The 20,052-nt window shown below is 54.1% G+C and overlaps 1 protein-coding gene across 5 annotated transcripts in view; it reads right to left on the bottom strand.

The window, feature by feature from the left end:
• The window catches only part of SERHL2 (serine hydrolase like 2), a 21,124-nt gene extending 1,072 nt beyond the window's left edge, over nucleotides 1–20,052 (bottom strand). The window contains exons 1-11 of one of the 5 annotated variants that reach the window (XM_053226879.1): nucleotides 19,798–20,052; nucleotides 18,468–18,617; nucleotides 18,242–18,355; nucleotides 17,818–17,859; nucleotides 17,346–17,365; nucleotides 16,807–16,881; nucleotides 15,245–15,417; nucleotides 14,518–14,597; nucleotides 8,222–8,256; nucleotides 1,802–1,884; nucleotides 197–293 (exon numbers count right to left, since the gene is read on the bottom strand). In XM_053226879.1, the coding sequence (XP_053082854.1) occupies nucleotides 197–293; nucleotides 1,802–1,884; nucleotides 8,222–8,256; nucleotides 14,518–14,597; nucleotides 15,245–15,417; nucleotides 16,807–16,881; nucleotides 17,346–17,365; nucleotides 17,818–17,859; nucleotides 18,242–18,355; nucleotides 18,468–18,603 (855 nt within the window). In that variant the 5' untranslated portion in view covers nucleotides 18,604–18,617; nucleotides 19,798–20,052. The other 4 variants (XM_027070579.2, XM_027070577.2, XM_053226878.1 and 1 more) reach the window with 4 other exon arrangements.

Here is a 20,052-nt window from a genome sequence, read left to right as displayed (position 1 = left end):
TGAGGACAATAAAACTGGGAGATTCTGCCAATTAAATGTGTTTCCTGTGCTGAGTCACATGTGGCTCCAGGGACTGGCCACAGTGGGGAGTGAGGCCTGGTAGTTCCTGGCAGTCCACCCATTAGACCTGGGGCCAGACCAGAGCCTGGGTGAGGACCCTGCTGACCCCCAGCCTGGCTGAGCCCCGCACACCTACCTCCTTTAGGACAGATTTCAGTATGTCCTTCACCAAATTTAGGGCCTCCTTGTCAGCGTCGTTCTCTCTTCTCACGTTATAAAACCCTTGCATTGCTCTGGAAAGCCAAAGAAAAATCAGGGCTCACCTTAGGGCCACCTTACGGTGCCTCGCCCCTGCCCTGGGTTCCAGGCTGAGAGGAGACAGGCCCGGGCTTGCCTCCGAGTTTCCCTCAGAGCCCAGGTGTAAATCAGGGTCGAGGCTCTGGGCACCTGCGGGCACTCGGGGCTCACTGGCCAACGTGAGCCAAGTGCTGTGGGTCCAACTCCATTGGGTTGCAGGACCTGCCTGTGGCCACAGCCTCTGAATGGCAGGGCCAGGAGGTGATGACAGTCTCTTAAGTCGATGCTTTCTCTCCCGACATCTTTACTGAGAGAACTTCACCCATTTAGCATGTAATGTACCATTCCATGTTTGTTAGTATATTTGAGTTGTACAACCATCACTACCGTCAGTTTTAGGATGTTGTTATTGTCTCAAACATCCCAAACCCGTAGTTTTCTCTCTCTCTCTCTCTCTCTCTCTCTCTCTCTCACACACACACACACACACACACACACAGTGCCCAGTCCGTCTTCTGCAACCACTGATCAACCCTCTCTAGACTTTCCTCTCTGGACTTGCATGTGAAGCAAATCCTATGTGGGTACGTGGGTTTGTGTGGCTGGCTTCCACTTTACATAATGTTCCCAAGGCTCGCCCGTGTGGCCTGTACAAGTTCGTTCCCCTTTGTGGCTAAAACATAGCCCACTGTATGGAGGTACCGTACTTGGCTCGTCTGCTCGCTGGCTGACAGACGTCTCTACCTCTGGGCCATTGTGAACAACACTGCTCCGAGCCATCACGTGCGAGCTGTCGTGTGGTCCTGTGTGGGGCACACAGATGCCCAGGGAGTGCAGTTGCCGGGTCCTGTGGTAACACTGGCTTGAGAAATTGCCAGACTGCTTTCCAAGTGGCTGCTCCGTGTTACAGCCCCCCAGCACGAGGGTCCTGGTGTCTCACATCCTTGCCGACACTGGTTATCTTTAGTCTGGCCGTCCTAGTGAGGACGTGCGGCGTATTTCCCTGTGGTGTGGATTTGCCTCCTAAACCCCCGTGCTCAGCACCAGAGACACACGTGTCCCCAGAAGTCGGGGTTCCTGCCTCAGGCGTGCCACAGTCTAGGCTGGCCGCAGCAGAGCGGAAAGCGGCATCCAAGCCACACGGAAGGATGTTCACTGTGGGACTGCTTCCGGCCAGGCGCCGGCAGTGGGGAGGAAGGCAGGTGAGCAGCCCGGATCTGGGGCCGTAAGGGGTCTGGTGTGGCTGGAGAATTTGGTAGAGCGAGCGTCCCACTGTCAGGCCCGCTGGCCCCTGCCTCGCAGACCCATGTTGAGAGGTGCCTTCGAATCTGCCCCACCCGCTGCCCGAGCCCTCCCCTTGCTTTGCCTTCCACTGCTTGGGGCAGTGGGAGCAGCCACCCATGAAAAATGACGGCCAGGTCTCGCTGGTAGAACTGGGAACCTCCCCCTAGAGCCGTGGAGATTCCTGACAGTCGAGCCTCTCGGGCACATGGCTCCAACTTACTTGATGAGCAGGACGTGGGCCTGCAGCTTCCTGATGAAATGCACAAGCAGGTCCCTGCTGACGAAATCGATGCTGTGCTCTGGCTGCAGAGACAAAACCGCAGTGAGTCCTCCCACAGGTTAGTGGGTGCGAAGCCCATCTCTCTTGGGGGCAGCGGGGGCCTCATGGGGCCACCATGGCCATCTGCCTCAGTACCCAAACACATCACCTCAACAGAGGCCTCTCTAAACCCCACGGGTCAGACTGGTTTTCCCCCTAAATCTGTTCTCCCTCTTTCTGGGCTCATGGCTGCCCAGCCAGACGTGTCCAAATCCCTTTACCTCCTGGTGTGCTTGGGCGACTAAATGCAGAGAAGTGACCTGGGCTACTTCTGGGCCTAGATTTGAGGACTAGGTGTGGCCCCTCGCCCCGAAACCCCTTTCCCCATCCACAGGCCGCCCTGTAGTGCTGCCCGGCCAGGCAGCGGCCCGCGTGCCCACACCAGCCATTTCCACGAGAAAGAAATCTGCTTAAGCCACAGGGCAGAATGAATATACCTCGATGTCCCCACCGCCCCTGCAGGCCTCCATCATAGCCGGGACCACCCTGTCTTATGACCATTGAAGGCGTCAGATCTGTGCTGTCCCACAAGGGACACATACGTGGCTATGAGTGCTCGAAATGGGCCTAGTCCAAGCTGAGATGCGCTGTAGGTGGAAACTGGACAGAGGATTTCAAAGACAGCATGAAAAAATGCCCAATATCTGAAATGTTTACACTGACTACATCTCGGATACATGGAGTTAAAAAATGCGAAAGTTGGTCTCACCTGTTTCTTTTTACTCTAATATGGCTACTCCGAGACGTGAAATTAGGTGAGGCTCACATTATGATTGTACCGGACTGTGCTGCCCCAGCCCCAGAACTCGAGATGTGCCATAGGAGGAGCTCGATACAGGGGTGCTGAGCGGATGAATTCCACAAAGCTCCCACGAGGACTGACTGTGTCAAGTGCCCAACACTCCTCCACCCCCTTGACGAGTGTGAAATCCTCATGAGAGCACACACGTGCACACAAGCACACCTCCAGTCACAGCCACGAGAGCACACTGCCCTTGTTCTGCGCCGACCTCCCAGCTAGTTCCCCTCCTCGGGCGAAAATGACCTTGGGTGCTCTTCAGAAACAGGCGTTACCAGATGAACGGTCTACGAGGACCCGGACATGCTGCACCCTCTCCTCCAGGCAGAGCGCCCAGCTCAAGGAAAAGCACCAAGGTGGCTCCTGCCCACAGAGGGGCTCCCCGGGACCCGTGCTGATGGGCATATTAAAACAGTGCTTTGGTGGAGGGTCACACAGGCTAAAGATGCACGAGAGCAAACAGGAGATGGCACCAGGACTCGGCTCACGTGTCTGCCCCCAGCCCCCATCCTCTTCGCCTTGCTTCCATAGGCTTCTCTGGCCGAACTGGGGCTCTCCGGCTTGTGGGCTCAGGCCCTCGACTCAATTCTATGTTGGTCCCCAAGGCAGAGACTGAGGGATATTCCCTCCACATACGTCTCCAGGTGTGAAAGCGCAACACAAGGCTGGGGTTTTGCAGTGGTTTCTTCCAAGGCCACGATAGGAGGATATTTCTCCAAGAAAGTCTTTAAGAGCAAAGGCTATTGGGTGTGCTTGTCTTTTTTTTTTTTTTTTTTTTTTTGGTTGTCTCTGTGTTTACATCCCTCTCCTCTTACCTTCTTTCCCTAGTCCACTTTCACTTCCCAATGTATATTTTTCTTTTGTAAAATTTTTTTTGACTTTTTTTGTTTGTTTTTGAGAGCAAGTACGTGAGCTGGAGAGGGGCAGAGAGAGGGAGACGGATCCAAAGCAGGCTCCATGCTGTGAGCAAATCCGTGAACCGTGAGACCGTGACCTAAGCTGAAATCAAGTCGCCCAACCAGCTGAGCCACCAAGGCACCCCACATTTTCTCTTGTAATTCAAGTGTAACTTATGGCAACGTCCCCAGATCTATGTGTCGGTTCATGATGGCCCTTCACATATAAATGCTCCATGTGACCCAGATCGAAGCCTGGAACATCACCAGCACCCAGCAGGTTCCCCCCTGGAGTATTCTCCAAGGACGTCACTATTCAGACCTCTAACCCCAGAGATCAATTTGCCTCTGCTTGAGCTTCACGTAAATGGAATCATACAGAGTGCTCTCTTCTTTCTGGCTTCTTTTGCTCTGTGAGTGTGTTTTCTCATTCCTGTGTGGTGCTCCGGCGTCTGAATATATAACAACTTATGCATTCTGTCGTTCAAAGACATGTAGGTGAGTTCCAGCTTGGGACTGTTACAAATGAAGCTGTTATGAGCATCCTCACACGTGTCTTTTGTGCACACGGCACGTATTTTTGCTAGGTTTACACCTAGGAGTGGAATTGCGGGCTCACAGGATTCGCCTATATTTTGCTTTAGCAGTTCTGCAACAATTTTCCAAATGGTTGCATCAATTTGTATTTCCTCCTGCAGTGTAGATGAATTCTGGTTGCTCCATGCCCCGAGTAAGACTTGGTGTTGTCAGGGGGCGCCTGGGTGGCTCAGTCTGTGTCTGACTCTTGATTTCAGCTCAGGTCATGATCTCACGGTCAGTGAGTTCAAGCCCCACACCAGACTCTGCGCTGACAGTGCAGAGCCTGCTTGAGATTCTCTCTCTCTCTCTGCCCCTCCACTGCTCGCTCTCTCTCAAAAACTAAACTTAAAAAAAAAAAAAAAGACTTAGTGATGTCAGGCCTTTTGATTTTGGCTATTCCAGTGACGTAGAGGTGTCTCATTGGTCTTTTGATTTGCATTGCCCTAATTAATGATGATGAGCACCTTTCATGTGTTGATTGGCCACTTGGATAGCCTTTTTCTTGAAGTGCCTGTTAAAATCTTTTGCCTGTTTTTAAAAATGAGGTTGTTAGTTTTTACCTTATTGATTTGTCAGGGCTCTTTGTATATTATGTGTATGAGTCCTCTAATAGACCTATGCTTTTAAATATCTTCTTTTAGTCTGTGGCTTGACTTTTCACTCTCTTAAATTGTCTTTTGATGAACAGAAAGTATTGTTATTATTTTTTTTCTTTTTGAGGGAGAAAGAAAGTGTGCATGAGCACAAGTGGGGGGAAGGAGCAGAGGGAGGGAGAGAGAATCTCCACTCAGCATGGAGCCAAATGCATGGCTCAGTCCCACAACCCTGGGATCATGACCTGAGCCAAAATCAAGAGTCAGACACTCAACCCACTGAGCCACCCAGGTGCCCCCATGATGAACAGAAATTCTAAATTTTAATAAAGACCTGTTTGTCAATATTTTTATTGATTCACATGTGTATGTTGTTTTATTTAAAATATATTGTCTATGTCAAGGTCATGAAGGTACTCCCTGTTTTCTTTAGAACCCTTACTGTTTTACCTCTCATGATCTGTGATCCATCTGGAATTATTTTTGTGTGTAGTGTGAGGCAATGATCTAGGATCGTACTTTTTCATATGGATAACCCATTGCCTGAAAGCCACTAAATTGAGGTGGTGCCTTTATTATGAATAAGTGATACCCATTCATAATTTTAACAGTAACTAAATTCCCAAAGTATTCTACAAACTCAGTATTATCCCAATATAATCTTTTTTTAAGTAAGCTTTATGCCCAACATGGGGTTTGAACTCACGACCTCAAGATCAAGAGCTGCATGATCTACCAACTGAGCCAGCCACGTGCCCCATCCCAATATAATTTTTAGCAGAAGATGATCATTCCAAACTTCATTTGGAAGTGAGAATATGCAATAAAAGCCAAGGAAATGTGTAAAAGAAGAACAAGGAGAGAGCACTGGTTCCACTATCAAAACAATTAGAAGGAAATAGGAATTAAAATAAAATGGTATTTCTCAGATGGTGACAAGATCAATGGAACAAAAAATGGAATTCTAAAATGAAATTTTAGAATTTGTATCTTTTGTAATTCAGTTTATGTTCCAAACGTAAACTTCAAATCGGTGGGCACTCTTCCCATTTTGGGCACTGTGACTGACCATGACCCCGCTGCAGAACAGCTGTGTGCTCCTAGGAGAGAGAAGGGGTGTTTCCAAATGCCACAAAAAGTAACCAACCCAACCCACACTGTGGAGCAATGGAGAGTTGGGGCCCTGCCCTGCTGCCTAGAGGGTTGCCTGGCTCAGGTCAGGGGTCCAGCCAGGATCACTCTTTCTGGAGGGAAGCTTTCCAACAGGGGCCTCCAGGACCCCACTGGTTAGAATCTGGCAATTAGCTCCCAGCCTGAGGACCGGCACACAGAAGACAAAACACGGTGAGTGAGTCTTAGTGGTTAAGAGGACCCCCAATAACTGGTAATGGGCCAACTGGCTATTCATCTGGGGGGAAAAATGAAAATGGATCCCTACCTCACACCATACTGAGAACAGATCCCAGTTGGATCAAAACCAAAAGTCAAACATTCTCATCCCTTTGGCTAATGCCCTGGTCCTGGCCTCATGTCCACATCTGGGCCTGGGTGACGACTCTCAGTGGTCTCCCTGAGACCACCTGAGGCCAGAGGTTCCCACCTCTAATGACAGCATCTCACATGTGCAAAACAAGTTACTCTCTTAAACAATCTCGTTAAGAGCACCGTCTGTGAGCACCTAAAGCAATGTGCTAGAGCACTCAACACACAGGCCTTAACTAGTCTACACAGCAACCCCACAAAGGTGGGCATAGGGGCTGGTACCTCCTAGCTTTTCATTAACCAGCTGCATGGATGAATAAACGAATGAATGCACTTCCTTTTTGCACACAAGACAGGTTCGGAGGGGGTAAGTGGCTTTGCCCAAGGTCACACAGCCTCTGTGGTGGAGTTTCTGCAAGTGCCCCTGTCGCACAGCTCCAGGCTGGCTGCTGGCTTCCAGGCCTCGTGTTATGCAGCCCCTCTCCCCCTTCTGGTCTTCACACCCTCCATCAGGAACCCCATCTCAACACATGCGCTAAGCCTATTCTAAGCCCCTATCTACATGGTAAGCAGGTACCTGGAAAGTCTTCCCCTTCTTACCCAGGTCGATCCCGCCACTCTGGACCTGGCTCATGTCCCACTTCCTCCAGGAAACTCCTCTGACCGCCCCCTCCACCCGCCCCCCCCCCCACCAGTGTGCTTTTCCTGAACTCCCGCTGCCCTTCCAGTTAATCCACATCCACGGAAGCATTTGCAACCACTTATGTGAAAGCCTAAACGAACAGCAAAAACAAAGAACCCTAAAATAGGTCGGCGTCTACGTTCATAGTCATGAAAACACAGATGGGGCTGCAAAGTCTGCCCTCAACGTGGCCAACGGTGGGCCTTGATATTCACGTTTTGCTCTGTGGGCACCTGTGTGTCAGTAATGGTTTTTCAGTCGTTCGTGGGTGTGCAGCCCCCACCGACGGTGCTGCTGGATCGCAGGCAAGTCGTCAGGCTGCCTTCGTGTCCTCGCCTGCGGGGGCCGACAGGTCCCTCCTCTGGGGCTGCAGTGAGGACTACCGGGGCACACGTGCAAGGCGCCTGGAAGGACCAGGAGCGGCTGCTGCACCGTGGCCACCTCCCGCCGGCGTCCCTCCATGTCTCCCAGGTGCAGGGCAAATCCCGGTGCAGCCCCGACTCGTGCCGGCCCCCCTGGGGATCCCTCTCCACCTCAGCCCTTGCCACAAAGAGACCAACGATTCGAAAGAGGCTGTGCACCACCTCACACCCGCCAGGACGGCTGAAAATTTTTTGAAAAGGAGAGTAACGCGCGCTGGTGAGGTGGCGCAGAAATCGGAACCCTTGCCTGTGGCTGGTGGGAACGAAGACGGTCGCCGCTGTGCAAAACAGTTTGGCGGTTTCTCAAAAAGGTGAAACACGGGATGGTCATGGGACCCAGCAATTCCACTCCTAGGTGTAGATCCAAAAAAAATTGAAAGCAAGGGCTCAAATCGATATTCATAACCCGTGTTCACAGCAGCATGGTTCATAGTCACCGAAAGGGGGACACAACACAAGTGTCGATCGATGGATGCGTGGATCGATCCAGACAAACGGAATATTACTCAGTCACGGGAGGAATGAAATTCCATCACCTGCCACAACACGGATGAGCTTTGGAAACAGTAAGTGAAATAAGCCGGACACAGGAGGCCACGTTTTGCATGATTCCACTTAGATGAGGTCCCTAGACCAGCCAAGTTCATACAGAGGAAACAGAACGGTGGCCACCAGGGACGGGGGGAGGGTGGAGAACCAGTGTTCAGTGGGGACAGAGTTTTTCTGGGGGCAATGATGGTTGTATGACATTGTGAATGTATTTAGTGCCACTGAACTGGACACTTACGAGTGATTTTAAAACGGTGACTATTGTGCCACGCATGTTGGACGGCGATAACAAAAGAGAAAGAGAGATGGCCGCACTCACCAAAGAGATCCTCCGGTCTCTGCTCAGCACCAGACCTGGAACGGAAGCACAAAGACGGGGGCCTCAGTGCTGCCTGTCCGGGTGAGGGACTCGGCGCGGCTTCCCTGGGGACCCGGGGCCCTTCCAGCCGGGGCGCACTTCTTCAGCCTGCACTCGTGTCCTCTTGGGACCGAGCCAGGGCAGCAGAGCTTGGCCACGGCCACCCGGACACGGGCCAGTGTGGCCCACCCGGGCACGTCCCTCGGGCCACCCCAGAGAGCGGTGCAGGACGGTGATGGACGGTGGCTGTCATCTCTGAGAACCTTAAGGTGATCGCGTGATCTTTAAACCCCAGGAAGTACCCAGTGGCTAAGCATCAGTGCCATCAAGTGTCAAAGAGAAAAGAAGGTTGGCGGGGTTGGGAGACCCGTGGTCCCACCTGTTGGCCAAGCCTCGGTTCTCTGCCTCAGCCTGACGGTGGACCAGAAGGATATGAGCACGCTTAAAAAGCGGGTTATCCTGGGGGGTGAGCTGAGCCACAAGGATGGGAAATGGGTAAGACACGGCGAGACACGCAGAGCTGTTTATGGTACATTGTGTTTCAAACTATGTCATGTAGCACCTGTTCGAAAAAGTAATATTCACGTAAAAAGCAAAACCAAAATGGCGACTAGGTTGGCATCCGTGCCCAGCCCTTTGTACACCCCATCAGCTCTGGAGGAAGGGGTACTTGGGCAGGACGCAGGGGTGGGGGGTCCACCAGGGGAAGGGCGTGAGGTCTCCCTGCTGAAAACCTGATGTTTGAATACAAAATGGCTTTCCGAGAAACAATTATGGGAACATTAAGGAGAGCTCTTTTCCATAATTATTAGGTTTCCCCCTCTAATTAGAGATTATGGAACTTTTAGACATAGTTTTAAATATAGACGATTAACTGTTGTTAGAGGTTCTTAGGCATTTGGGACTCAAAATACTTGGGAGGACCATGTAATCATCTCGGCCTAATGAAACCAAGGCTGAGGCCTCTGGGTGACCTTCGGCTCTGGCCGTGACCTCCCTGCACAGACAACCAGCCACCGCTGCCCGTGCAGGACCACAGGCAACCCCGGGGCCCCCACCTGGGCTCGCTGCCTCCTCCTTCCTCCAGGCCTGGGCTCCAGCTGCTCAGAGGATGTGAAACAACTTTGAAAGGGGGTTACCTTAAGGGTGGGGTGACCCCCAAGGTACCTGGGGGTTCCTACCGAGCTGTTTTCTCTGCCCTGGGCCATGGCTTCTCTTCTCTTTGGCCACATCCTCCTCCTATTCCAAGACTCGCTTCCACTGGGCACATCCTAAACAGGCCCCAGCAGGCCCACAGCCTGGCTGCTTTTCTGTTGCTCCCCCCCGCCCCCCACAAGACAGTGAGACTTTCGAAGGCCAGAAATGTGTTTCTCAGACCAGCAGGCCAGCACAGATATCCCTTAGAGGAGTTCCACGAACAGATCCAAGAGCAAGCAGCCCTAGCTTTTTTGGAAGGCTGTTTGGTGCTCTTCTCAGACTCAGGTCCCACGACATCAGGGCCAGCAGCTGCTCAGCGGGGCTTTGCACTGACTTAACTCCCTTAACAACCTGTTTCATTGGGAAGGAACTGAGAGGGATGAGGCCAGTGTGAGCCCCGGAAAGAGGAGAGACTGGGCTCGGCCTGCCCAGAGTCTGCTGGGGCCCCTCGGGCTAGCCGGGCCAGCGACTTGTGAGCCGACACCTCCTCCAAGACTTTTGGAATCCCTAACAAGTCGCGGGAAACATACAATTCATAAGAAAATACTTTCGAATGCGGGAGATATGACCAGAACCCTAGACCGCCTCCCACCCATCTCCTGCCACAGCCAATAAAGACTGTGCTGTTGTGATATAATAGGAAGTAGATATTTTAGTCTGCAGGCCTGGCTCCTGGCCAGAGCTCCTAAAGCCTGTGTAATCTAAGTAATAAAGGTGATAGGAGCATCTTTTGTTCTAATATCTGGCCTTTGAGGCCAGGTCCTGACACAGAGCTTCAGAATCCCTTGCAATTTCCTAGGTGATAGGAGCATCTTTGGTCCTAATGAGGGGGCTCTTGGTGGGCTCTAGATAGCCTCAGGGTCAACCTGTGATTAGAAGCCTGAAATGTTACGTCTACCTCCCTATCCTCTGGGAAGGGGAGAGGGGCCAGAAACTGTGATGATGGACCATGTCTACACGGCAAAGCCTCCATCCATTAAAAAAATCCCTCAACTAGGGGGTTCAGGGAGCTTCCCAGGCTGGTGAACACATTGGTGCTGGGAGGACGGTGCACCCAGGGGACGCGTGGACGCTCCGCACTCCTCCCTCACACGCTGCCTTCTGGATCTCTCCCGTCTGGCTGTTCCTCAGGTGTATCCTTTATAATGAACTGTATCCTAGGGAGTAAATGGGTTTCCCAAGTTCTGTAAGCCTCTGAAACTGAGGAGTGGGTGGAAGGAACGCCAGATTTTTTTGTTTGCTTTTTTAAAAACATTTTTTTTTAATTTACATCCAAATTAGCTAGCATATGGTGCAACAATGATTTCAGGAATAGATTCCTTAGTGCCCCTCCCCCATTTATCCCCTCCCCCTCCCACAATCCCTCCTGTAACCCTCAGTTTGGTCTCCATATGTATGAGTCTCTTACGTTTTGTCCCCCTCCCTGTTTTTATATTATTTTTGTTTCCCTTCCCTTAGGTTCATCTGTTTTGTCTCTTAAAGCCCTCATAGGAGTGAAGTCATATGATTTTTGTCTTTCTCTGACTGACTAATTTCGCTTAGCATAACACCCTCCAGTTCCATTCGCGTAGTTGCAAATGGCAAGATCTCATTCTTTTTGATTGCCGAGTAATACTCCATTGTGTGTGTGTGTGTGTGTGTGTGTGTGTGTTGTGTGTGTGTGTGTGTACACCACATCTTCTTTATCCATTCATCCATCGATGGACATTTGGGCTCTTTCCATACTTTGGCTATTGTCAATAGTGCTGCTATAAACATTGGGGTGCATGCGTCCCTTCAAAACAGCACCCCTGTATCCCGTGGATAAACGCCTAGTAGTGCCATCGCTGGGTCGTAAGGTAGTTCTATTTTTAGTTTTTTGAGGAACCCCCATACTGTTTTCCAGAGTGGCTGCACCAGCTTGCGTTCCCAGGGAACCCCAGATTTATAGCCAGTGAGTCAGAAGCACAGGTAGCAGCCGGGACTTATAACTGGCATCCACAGTGAGGGCAGCCTCGTGGACTGAGCCCTTAGCCTGTGGGTGGATCGTGTCAGAACTGAGATAAGTGAGTCACAGGACGTCCAGCTGGAAGAGTCGATCACTGTGAGAAACACCCACACACTCAGTGTCGGCTCCGCAGGACAGAAACGGTTCTCTCTCACAGAGACAAAGTCATTTTCCGTGCCCAGGGCCCCTGCTTTGGTTCCCCTCTCATCTCCAGACCCAGCTCCCGACTCCAGCCCCACTTGGCCTCCCCTGCCACCTTCCAGATTGTTCTAGAACTGGACTCTGCAGAGTCTCACTGGGGGTGGTGGCGGCACGGGGCGCAGCTACCACCTTTCAGTGGCTCCCCACCCACCACCTTGGGCACCTTCACCTTCACCACCTGTTGCTCAGCGTGCCCACGAGGTCTTCCCCTCTGTCCTCCTCCAACCTCCCGGCCACCCTCCTTTCTCATGCCCCTGAGCCCACATGCTGTCCAGAAGGACCTTCACCAGGTGACTGCTCCAGCCCACCCCCTGTCTTCCCGTGCTGTCCCAGGGCGGGTGCTCCTTAACAATATGCTTGGGAAGGAAGGAGAACCATCACGGAGTAGACAGTTATCTTCTGCATCTGTTTTCTAGAAACCAGCCCTCCCTCTTTCTACAAAATGGGAATATTCACCCCTTGGGCTAAGAACCCCCAGGAATAAGAGGAAGATGCCCAGCAGGCCAGCCACCAGATGGTCCCCTCTCTGCACCCAGTGGGGGAATCCCACCTTGAAACACTCCTGGCATTTTCCCAAAGAAATGTGTAGTTTCCAGGCATCCCCAGCGGAACCAGGTCCTGGTGACTCCTTAAAACCTTCAACCAACCGCGGCAAGAAAGCAAAGAGCTGGCCAAGTAGCACCTGCCGTTGCCACCCTGACCCCAGCCTGAGTAGGGGCCCACCCTGCAGCCAGTGCCAAGTTCAGGCGGTTCCTCCCCACCTCCCCACCCTTCAGTGAAAACTGTGCCAGAGCCTCCCTCTTGTTAAAAAGAAAACCATGATGAAGGAAATGTTCGACTTTGAATCGCTGTGGGCCCTGCCCCTAGGCTCCCAGGGAAGCTACGCTTAGAGCTTTGACTGAGGTCAGAATGGCTTCACTGAACTCCCAGGCATGATCTCTATTTCTGCCCCGAGCACACACTGGGCAGGTGCATCAAGAGCAAATGCCCTACAAGAAAATACCTGTTTATTCGTGTTGTGTTAACAGGTCTCGGCGTGGTCAGCAGGATATCAGAGCAGCTCGCCTGAGCGCACCCGGGGGTCCTCAGGACTCAGTGCTGGGTGCCCGCACGGGCCCCTCGTCCCCGCCCCTGACTTCTCAGCACCTCACAGGTGTCTCTGGCGAGCTCTCCCGATACCCGGACCTCCTCAATTTGAGTTGACGGTCCTGACTTTTATTCGAGCTGTCAAAGGTGATCTGTAACCTAGAGGGTGGAGTGGACGGACGGTTTGAGGTTGGCCTTATACTAATGGATGTTATTAATGTGAGGCTTGAGTCAGTTTTCTGGCTAGAATTAGGAGAGACTGAGTCACTCAGCTCCGAAGAGAAGGGACACTTGCTCCTTCCGGCCTAGCGGAAGCATCTGAGGCTGTTCCTCCAGACGTGTGGCGGTCCCTCCAGACGTGTGGCGGTCCCACAGCCATTTCCATCTCATAAGGTAACTAGTGATTGGCTTGGCCAGGGATGCACACGTAAGGACCGACCGTCCGGTGCTCCGAGCTCCCCCGGTGGTCTGAGACCTCGCTGGGAGAAACCCAGACACGTGAGAGAGTGTCTCAGGGCCCTTTGGAAGCGACACTCATAAGCAGCATCCCCTGGATCCGCCACACTTAATATCCTTAGATCTTATTTCAGCCTTACTCTAAAAATAAAACTGAAACTAAAAGGCACAGGGAACCGCGCTTCAAAGGAGGGAACGGTCCCGCGAAAAACTAACAACCCCCCACGGGCCACTCCAGGAAGTCACCGCGTGGTACACGTGAGTCTGTACTTGTAGGTGCTTCTTACTTAAATGGGGAAAATTTAAGGAAAACCGGAGTCTCAGACGGCCACATGGCATTCTCTTGATATGTCTGAATTAGTTTCTTATGCGCGCACAAGTAGAGGAGACCGGCCCTAAGACTAAGAAACCGGAAACCAGGAAGCTGTTTGGGTCGATCAGGGAAGCCTCCAACTTTTGGGGGAAAACCAGCACTAACAGAGGCACCCTGGGCTTCATTTGGTTTGTTGTTGCAGGTTCTGGTAACTTGGCACAAACCTGGCCGTATTCTAATTGGAAATGACTAATTCATAGACCCATAAACTATAAGGCTGTCTTACAGTTAGATTTGTTTTAGTAAAAGGGGGATAGTTGGAAATTGGGTCTTTATTTTATTTTATTTATTTATTTATTTATTTATTTTATATTTATTTTTGAGAGAGAGACAGAGTGAGAGCAGGGGAGGGGCAGAGAGAGAGGGAGACCTGGAATCCGAAGCGGGCTCCAGGCTCTGAGCTGTCAGCACAGAGCCCGACGCGGGGCTCGAACCCATGAACCGCGAGATCGTGACCTGAACCGAAGTCGGACGCTTACCCGACTGAGCCCCCCCGGCGCGCCTTCTTTTTTTTCCATTCCCAACGTGGGGTGGCACTCACAACCCTGAGATCAAGAGTCACATGCTCTACTGACTGAGCCTGCCAGGCACCCTGTCCGCTTGTCCATTTTGAAAAACCTCTTTTGAGTCACGTTGCCTCAAACCCTAGCCTCGGACACCAACACCCGCCACACGGGCCAGCACAGCATGGCTGGAACATTCCCCAACGTTCAGTCCGACAACACCTGACGACTCTCAGCTGCCTGAGCTGGCGTGAGTCACTTGGCCTTTCCGAGCCTCAGTTTCTCCGGCTCTGGAGGGGGTGAGTATAGGGCAGCAGGGGGGTTCCATGAGATACTGTTTGCTGAGCACTTAGCGTGATGCCAGGTCCGGAGCAAGCAGCCCTGGTGCTTAGCTATCGCTCCTCAATAAGAACAGTGCCAGTAAGCGGCGGTCTCGGAGGGTGACAGTCCCTACCTGTGGCCACCTGGGTGGTTCCTCTCTGCAGGAGGAGCCGTGCGCATTCCTCACCCACGTGACTGTTGTTCTTCAGGAACCTGGGGAAGACAGAGGGACGCTCAACGTCTTGGGGCAGGGGAGGTCAGATGGAAAGGAGAGGAGGGCCGCCCCACGGAGGACACAGGCATGTTCGCATCAGCAGGGTGCGTATGTGAGTGTGCGTAGGTGTGTGTATTTTCACCCCTTTAGACCACAAATATTTATAGATCCCTGACTACCAGCAACACTTCCAGTGCCGGAGGGACAAAGGCAACCCGCCAGCGGCCACCACCACAGATCTTCAGTTGCCTACAGGGCAACTGGACCTGGGGGAGTCAGAGTCCCAGTGGAAGAGGTAGCCAGCCGAGGCCGGAAGGAGGAGTGGGGAAGTTAGCAAGGTGCCTGCAGAGAGGACCAGGGAGGAATTACAGGGCGAAGAAGCGGGGCAGAGGACGTGTGGAGAGGGGTCCTGGTACATGAAGGGCGTGGCTATAGAGCGGGGAGGATAAGAGGCAGATCAAGTCCCGGCTGGGGTGTCTGAAGAGTGCCAGGCAGCCTGGTGCCCCGGGGGAGCACAGAGAGAAACAGGCTTGCTGTGCATCTGAGAGGAGACAGATGCCCCCTCTGTGCCCCAGAGATGTCCTCCCTTGGTATCCCATAGCTCCTCCAGCTCCGCCACAGCCCCGTCTCACCGGATTGCACTCACCCCTGCAGCATCTCCTCCGGGCTGAGCACTCGCTGGGGCTTCTGGGAGGCCTCTATCTGTAGCATGTGCTCTATCATTCCTCGCTTATAGGTCAGCAAGTTCTCCAATTCCTGGGGGGTTGCAGGTTCTGCTGGGTGGGCAGGACTCCGGGCTGCAGACAAAGGGGCCAGCTCCTCCCCCGCCCCCCCATGCACCCCCTTTAGCCGGGAGTCCTTCTGACCCAGTGAGGGGGTGGGGCACAGGATCAGCCGCTGCTAGTCAGTCCTGTGATCAGGGCAAGTTGTCTGCCTCGGTCAGAGCCAGGCCAGCCCCGCCTGGGGTCGGACAGCTGCAGGATCAGGTTGGAGGAGGATGGAAGAGAAAGGAAACCTCGATCAACTGCCAGAGCTTTGCAAAGGTGCAGCGGTAGGCCGGGAAGTCAAGCACCACCCAGGGTCGGCAAGTTCATCTGGTTTAATTAATGCTCTCACTCGAAATGGTGGAGAGGAGACTGCCACTCCAAGCAGAGCACTTGGGGCTTCCAGCCCCCCCTTCGAGAGTACCCATTCCCAACCCAGCTCCCTCTGAGAACAGCCCAGCCCTGCCCACGGTCGGCTCCGTGAGCAGCAGTGGGAAATGACGCTCCCATCCAACCCCCTGAGAACGCAGGACAAAGAGGACCAGATACCCAGACCCCCGGGAGGAAGATCCTGGGGCACCGTGTTTGGTAACTCAGATAAGGAAGGAAGAGCAGCCCAAGTCTCACTGGATCCTCACGTTAACCCACAGGCCATCTACTCATGAAACCAGCACCTACTGAGCGCTTACTGTATGCTGGGATTGGGCATGTGGTAATAAAAAGACAGCGTGGTTCATGCCCTTTTGGCATCTGTGGCCATTTTACAGATAAGAAACTGGAATTGGTGACAAAGCTGTGTCCTCACCGAGAGGCTGAGCCCTCGGGAAGCAGGATGACCGAATGTGAGAGGGGGGGCAGACACCTCTGAGGTCATCTAGCCCAACCATCTCATTTTGGTCCGGATAGGCCAAGTTGCTTGCCCAGGGTCACCCAGCAGGTCAATGGCAGAGCCAGGACCCAGATGCAGGGACGGCACAGTTTGTTGTCACTGGTGGCGGCGGTGAGAGGGATCGGCACTTTCCCATTGGTCTGCACTCAGGGCTGCTGTGTGCGGTTGTCCAGTGTGTGCACAGCGCAAAAGCATGCAACTGAGCATGAGTGCGGGTGGCCTCGCCAAGCTGTGTGCCCCCAGAGCTTCCTCAATCCACCGTTCCTACCCTCTCCGTCCCCTGCCACTTCGTGACTGATCTGGCATTCTGTAGCCATGCCACATACAGGGTTTCCAAGGATCACAAAGACGCCTGCAACCCCTTTCTCTGCCCACTCCTTGGGGTATAGGCTGCACAACCCTGTCCTCTGCGGGGATCCTCTCTGATCCCCCCTTGTCTACCCTCTGCCACCTTCTCCCATCTCCCTGGTACCCACCAAAGAGACAGGGCTGAGGACACTACCAGGGGGCCTGGGTCTCCCCCATGACGGTATGCATGAAAGCCTTTGTTCTTACTTTATAGTCCAGGGCACATGGCAACGTGTCCAGCAAGATAAGTTTATCCACCATCTCGGGGAAGGTACAGGAATACTTGATGGGACCCAAAAAGGAAACAATGAGTAGGAGAGGAAGAAGGCAATGAGACTCCAGCTTTTCCCTGGGGACACTGGTATTTCCAGTGTCTTTGTTCCCTTCAGGGTAGCCCTCCTCTCCCCTCCCCCCAAGGTCCACACTCAGACCAAGGTCCACCTCCTGCTGTGGCTAGATTCCAGGGCTCCCTGGGGATGAAGGATGTGGAAACTCTGAACTCCATCAGGAATCTCCAGTTTCAGCAACCTCCCCACAATAATGATTACTGCCAGTGACAGAGCAAACTGACACTAGGTCATAAAATGCTGGCTTCAAATTTGTGATAGGAGGACACACTTCCTTTCTTGGCGCCTTCCCCTTCTTTCTCCCGCTCTCCCCCACAACCACCACCTCCCCCCGCCCCCCGCCACCTGTCAGAGTGCCCAAGGTGGCCAGAGGTGGTCACTGCAAAGCCATCTACTCACCATTCCGCCCACAATACCACCTGGGGGGGGGGGCAAAAGAAGAGTGAGCTGGTATTCTCCCAGCTCTTGAAGTCCCACGAAAACTTCCTCCCAAGGGCTGCCCCACCCCAGGCTAGGGGCCTGGCTCCTCTCTCCCCCTGGGGCTCTTAATTCACTGTCAAACTTGGGGTTCCCTCCCTGGGGCCATATGGCCCCTTCGTCAGACCTAACCACTCAAAAGGCCACATTTCTCTTGTCACGTTGGAAGACAGCCACCTCTGGGGCCGTATGTCCCTTGGGGGAGTTGCCTCAGGCCAAAGGGCAGAGCGCCCATAGTGCCCGCACACCCCTTCCCCTCTCTTTGCAGTGCCCAGAAGTGCAGGGTACTGGTGTACCGATTTTCTCCCTCCCTCGCAGCCCCCCAGCCCAGTCAGCCCCCCGCCCGGGGGCTGACTCACCAAAACTGTGTAACTCACAAAACAGTGTAACTCACCAAAACTGTGGCCCATGATGGAAAAACGATTCCATTTCAAAGCTGAAAACATACGGAGCCAGCTTTGGATGTGCCCAGCCTCCCGCAAACCTCTGTCCTGCAGTCCCTGAGGTCACGCTGTCCATCCCCAGCATCTGGGGTGCCCCACTCAGGAAACTAGCTCAGAGGGACCCCAGCTTCCCTGAGGGAGTGGAACCCACAGGAGGAATAGAGCTCTTCTTTGGCTAGCCCTCTCCAGCTCTCCCAGAGTCACCCATGAATTTGTGGCAGGACTAGGGTCAGACCCCAGGTCATTCCCAGGCCGGGATCGCTACCTGGTTACCACACCCCGCTCCAGAGAGGACAGGGGATGTCCCCAGTGCACCCCTCCACACACACACACACACACACACAGACACACACACACACTCGGCCTCTTATTTACCTGCTACAACTCTCTGGACCTCAATCACAAAGTTTTGCTGGTAATACGGGAGACCTGGGCTGTAATGCGATGAGAGCCCATGTCCCCCGAAATCCATGGCAACGTAATGGAAGTCTGAGACGAGAGACAGGGGTTAGGAGAAGGCACCTAGGTCAGACGTCTCCCCCCACCTCTCACCCTCCCGCAGTCTATGCCCTGCTGCCCCTCAGCTTCCCTTCAGTCCTACCTTTTGGGAGAAGAGGGATGAGTCTGTCAAAGGAGTTGGCATTGTCCAGCCAGCCGTGCAGGCAAAGAACCGGGGGGCCCTGCTGGGAGCCCCAGAGCTTGGCAGCGATGTGTCCCCAGGGCACAGCCAGCTTCATCTCTGATGTCAGACCTAGAAGGCAGCCACCCACCCACTCACCCATGAAGCCGGCACTTTCTGAGCCCCTCGTCAGTGTCCCAACGTGTCGGGGCACCAGCACAGCCCAGGGAGGCTCAGATTCCCACACTGCCCTCTGGGGCTTACCAGGAGAGAGCGTGAGGTGGGTTGGGGCATACCCAGAGGAAGGAAAGGTAAACTGGGTCCTCTGAATGAGGAAAACCGACAGAACTTTATGGAACTGGCTGGGGAAACTGGCTAGACCCCGGCTCTGCCACCTGCTGGCTGTGGCAGGTGGGCCAGTTAGTAAAAAAAACCTCCTGAGCCCCAGGTTTCTTTTCCGTAAAGCTGGCGTCAACAGAGTACCAACAACATACTCTAAACTTTCAGAAGGGCAGATGGGATGGCCCCTCTCCTCGCTTCCTCATAGTAAATCTGATCATGATCACATTCCCTTCGCAAACCGGTAAACCGAGGCACGGGGAGGTGCGGTTCATGCCCAAGGTCACCAGGGAGACTGAAGCAGGGCCAGGATCTGGCGCAGGCGGCACAGCCCCAGGACCCCAGTCCCGACCACCCAGCCCCACGCTGTCTCTGTTCTGCTCTGGGCCGGGCTGCCTTCTCCACCGCCTGGCGCTGACCTTTTCACCCTGCTAGCCCACCCGCCGGGCTGGAGACCCGTGAACTCCCCGAGCCCCCGCGCTTATTTCTTGGGCTCCCGGACCCCTGAGAGGCCACGTGTAGCCCTGTCCTGCCCCCCCCCCCCCCTCCTGCGGGTCGGTCCGGCCTGCTCCCACTTCCGCTCCGGGGTCGAGGGTGCCAATGGTGGAGTCGCGACACCCGCGACACCCGGGAACGCCTAAGTAAGTGGTCAGTCGTAAGTAGCTGGGGCAGGTGGAAGGGCACGCGTGGCCTCCCCCATCCCACTCCGGCATAAGGGGCCCGGGGCGCGGCGTCTTCACCCATTACAGTCGTCCTGCGGGGAGCACGGGGCCGTCACTCCGCCAAGAGATCGCCAGCGGTCGTCAGAACCGCTGAGCTTCAGACCCCGCCCCCGCGGGCCGGCCCCGGCCTGGCCCCGCCCCTCTGCCCAGGCCCGGTCCCCGACCGCCTGCAAGGGCCCTGCTGGCGCCGCCTGCCAGAGCTCGTGATCCGCCTGGCTCCTTCCAGGGGCCCTGAGAGCCCGGAGACTCACCCACCGGGCAGAGGCTGTGAGCAGAGCGGCTAGGGAGGCCTGAGGAGGTGGCCAAACCTCCTCCAAATTTTTGGGCTACACTCGGGATGATGTCGAGGAGAGTGAAGTCTCTGCTTGACACGTGGGTGCCGGACCCTGACCCTGGGCAGTCACCATGGCTGGCCTCGCTCCCGTGCGGGACCAGGAGCGGGCGGAGGCCCAGGGAGCGGTCACAGCGAGCGGGGCTGCCAGGTGGGTCCTCCCTGGCTCGCTCCG

This window comes from Acinonyx jubatus, chromosome B4 (assembly GCF_027475565.1).
Source record: "Acinonyx jubatus isolate Ajub_Pintada_27869175 chromosome B4, VMU_Ajub_asm_v1.0, whole genome shotgun sequence".
Classification (NCBI taxonomy): Eukaryota; Metazoa; Chordata; class Mammalia; order Carnivora; family Felidae; genus Acinonyx; species Acinonyx jubatus.
Note: the sequence above shows the minus strand (reverse complement) of the source record. Positions and strands in the feature narration are given on the sequence as shown.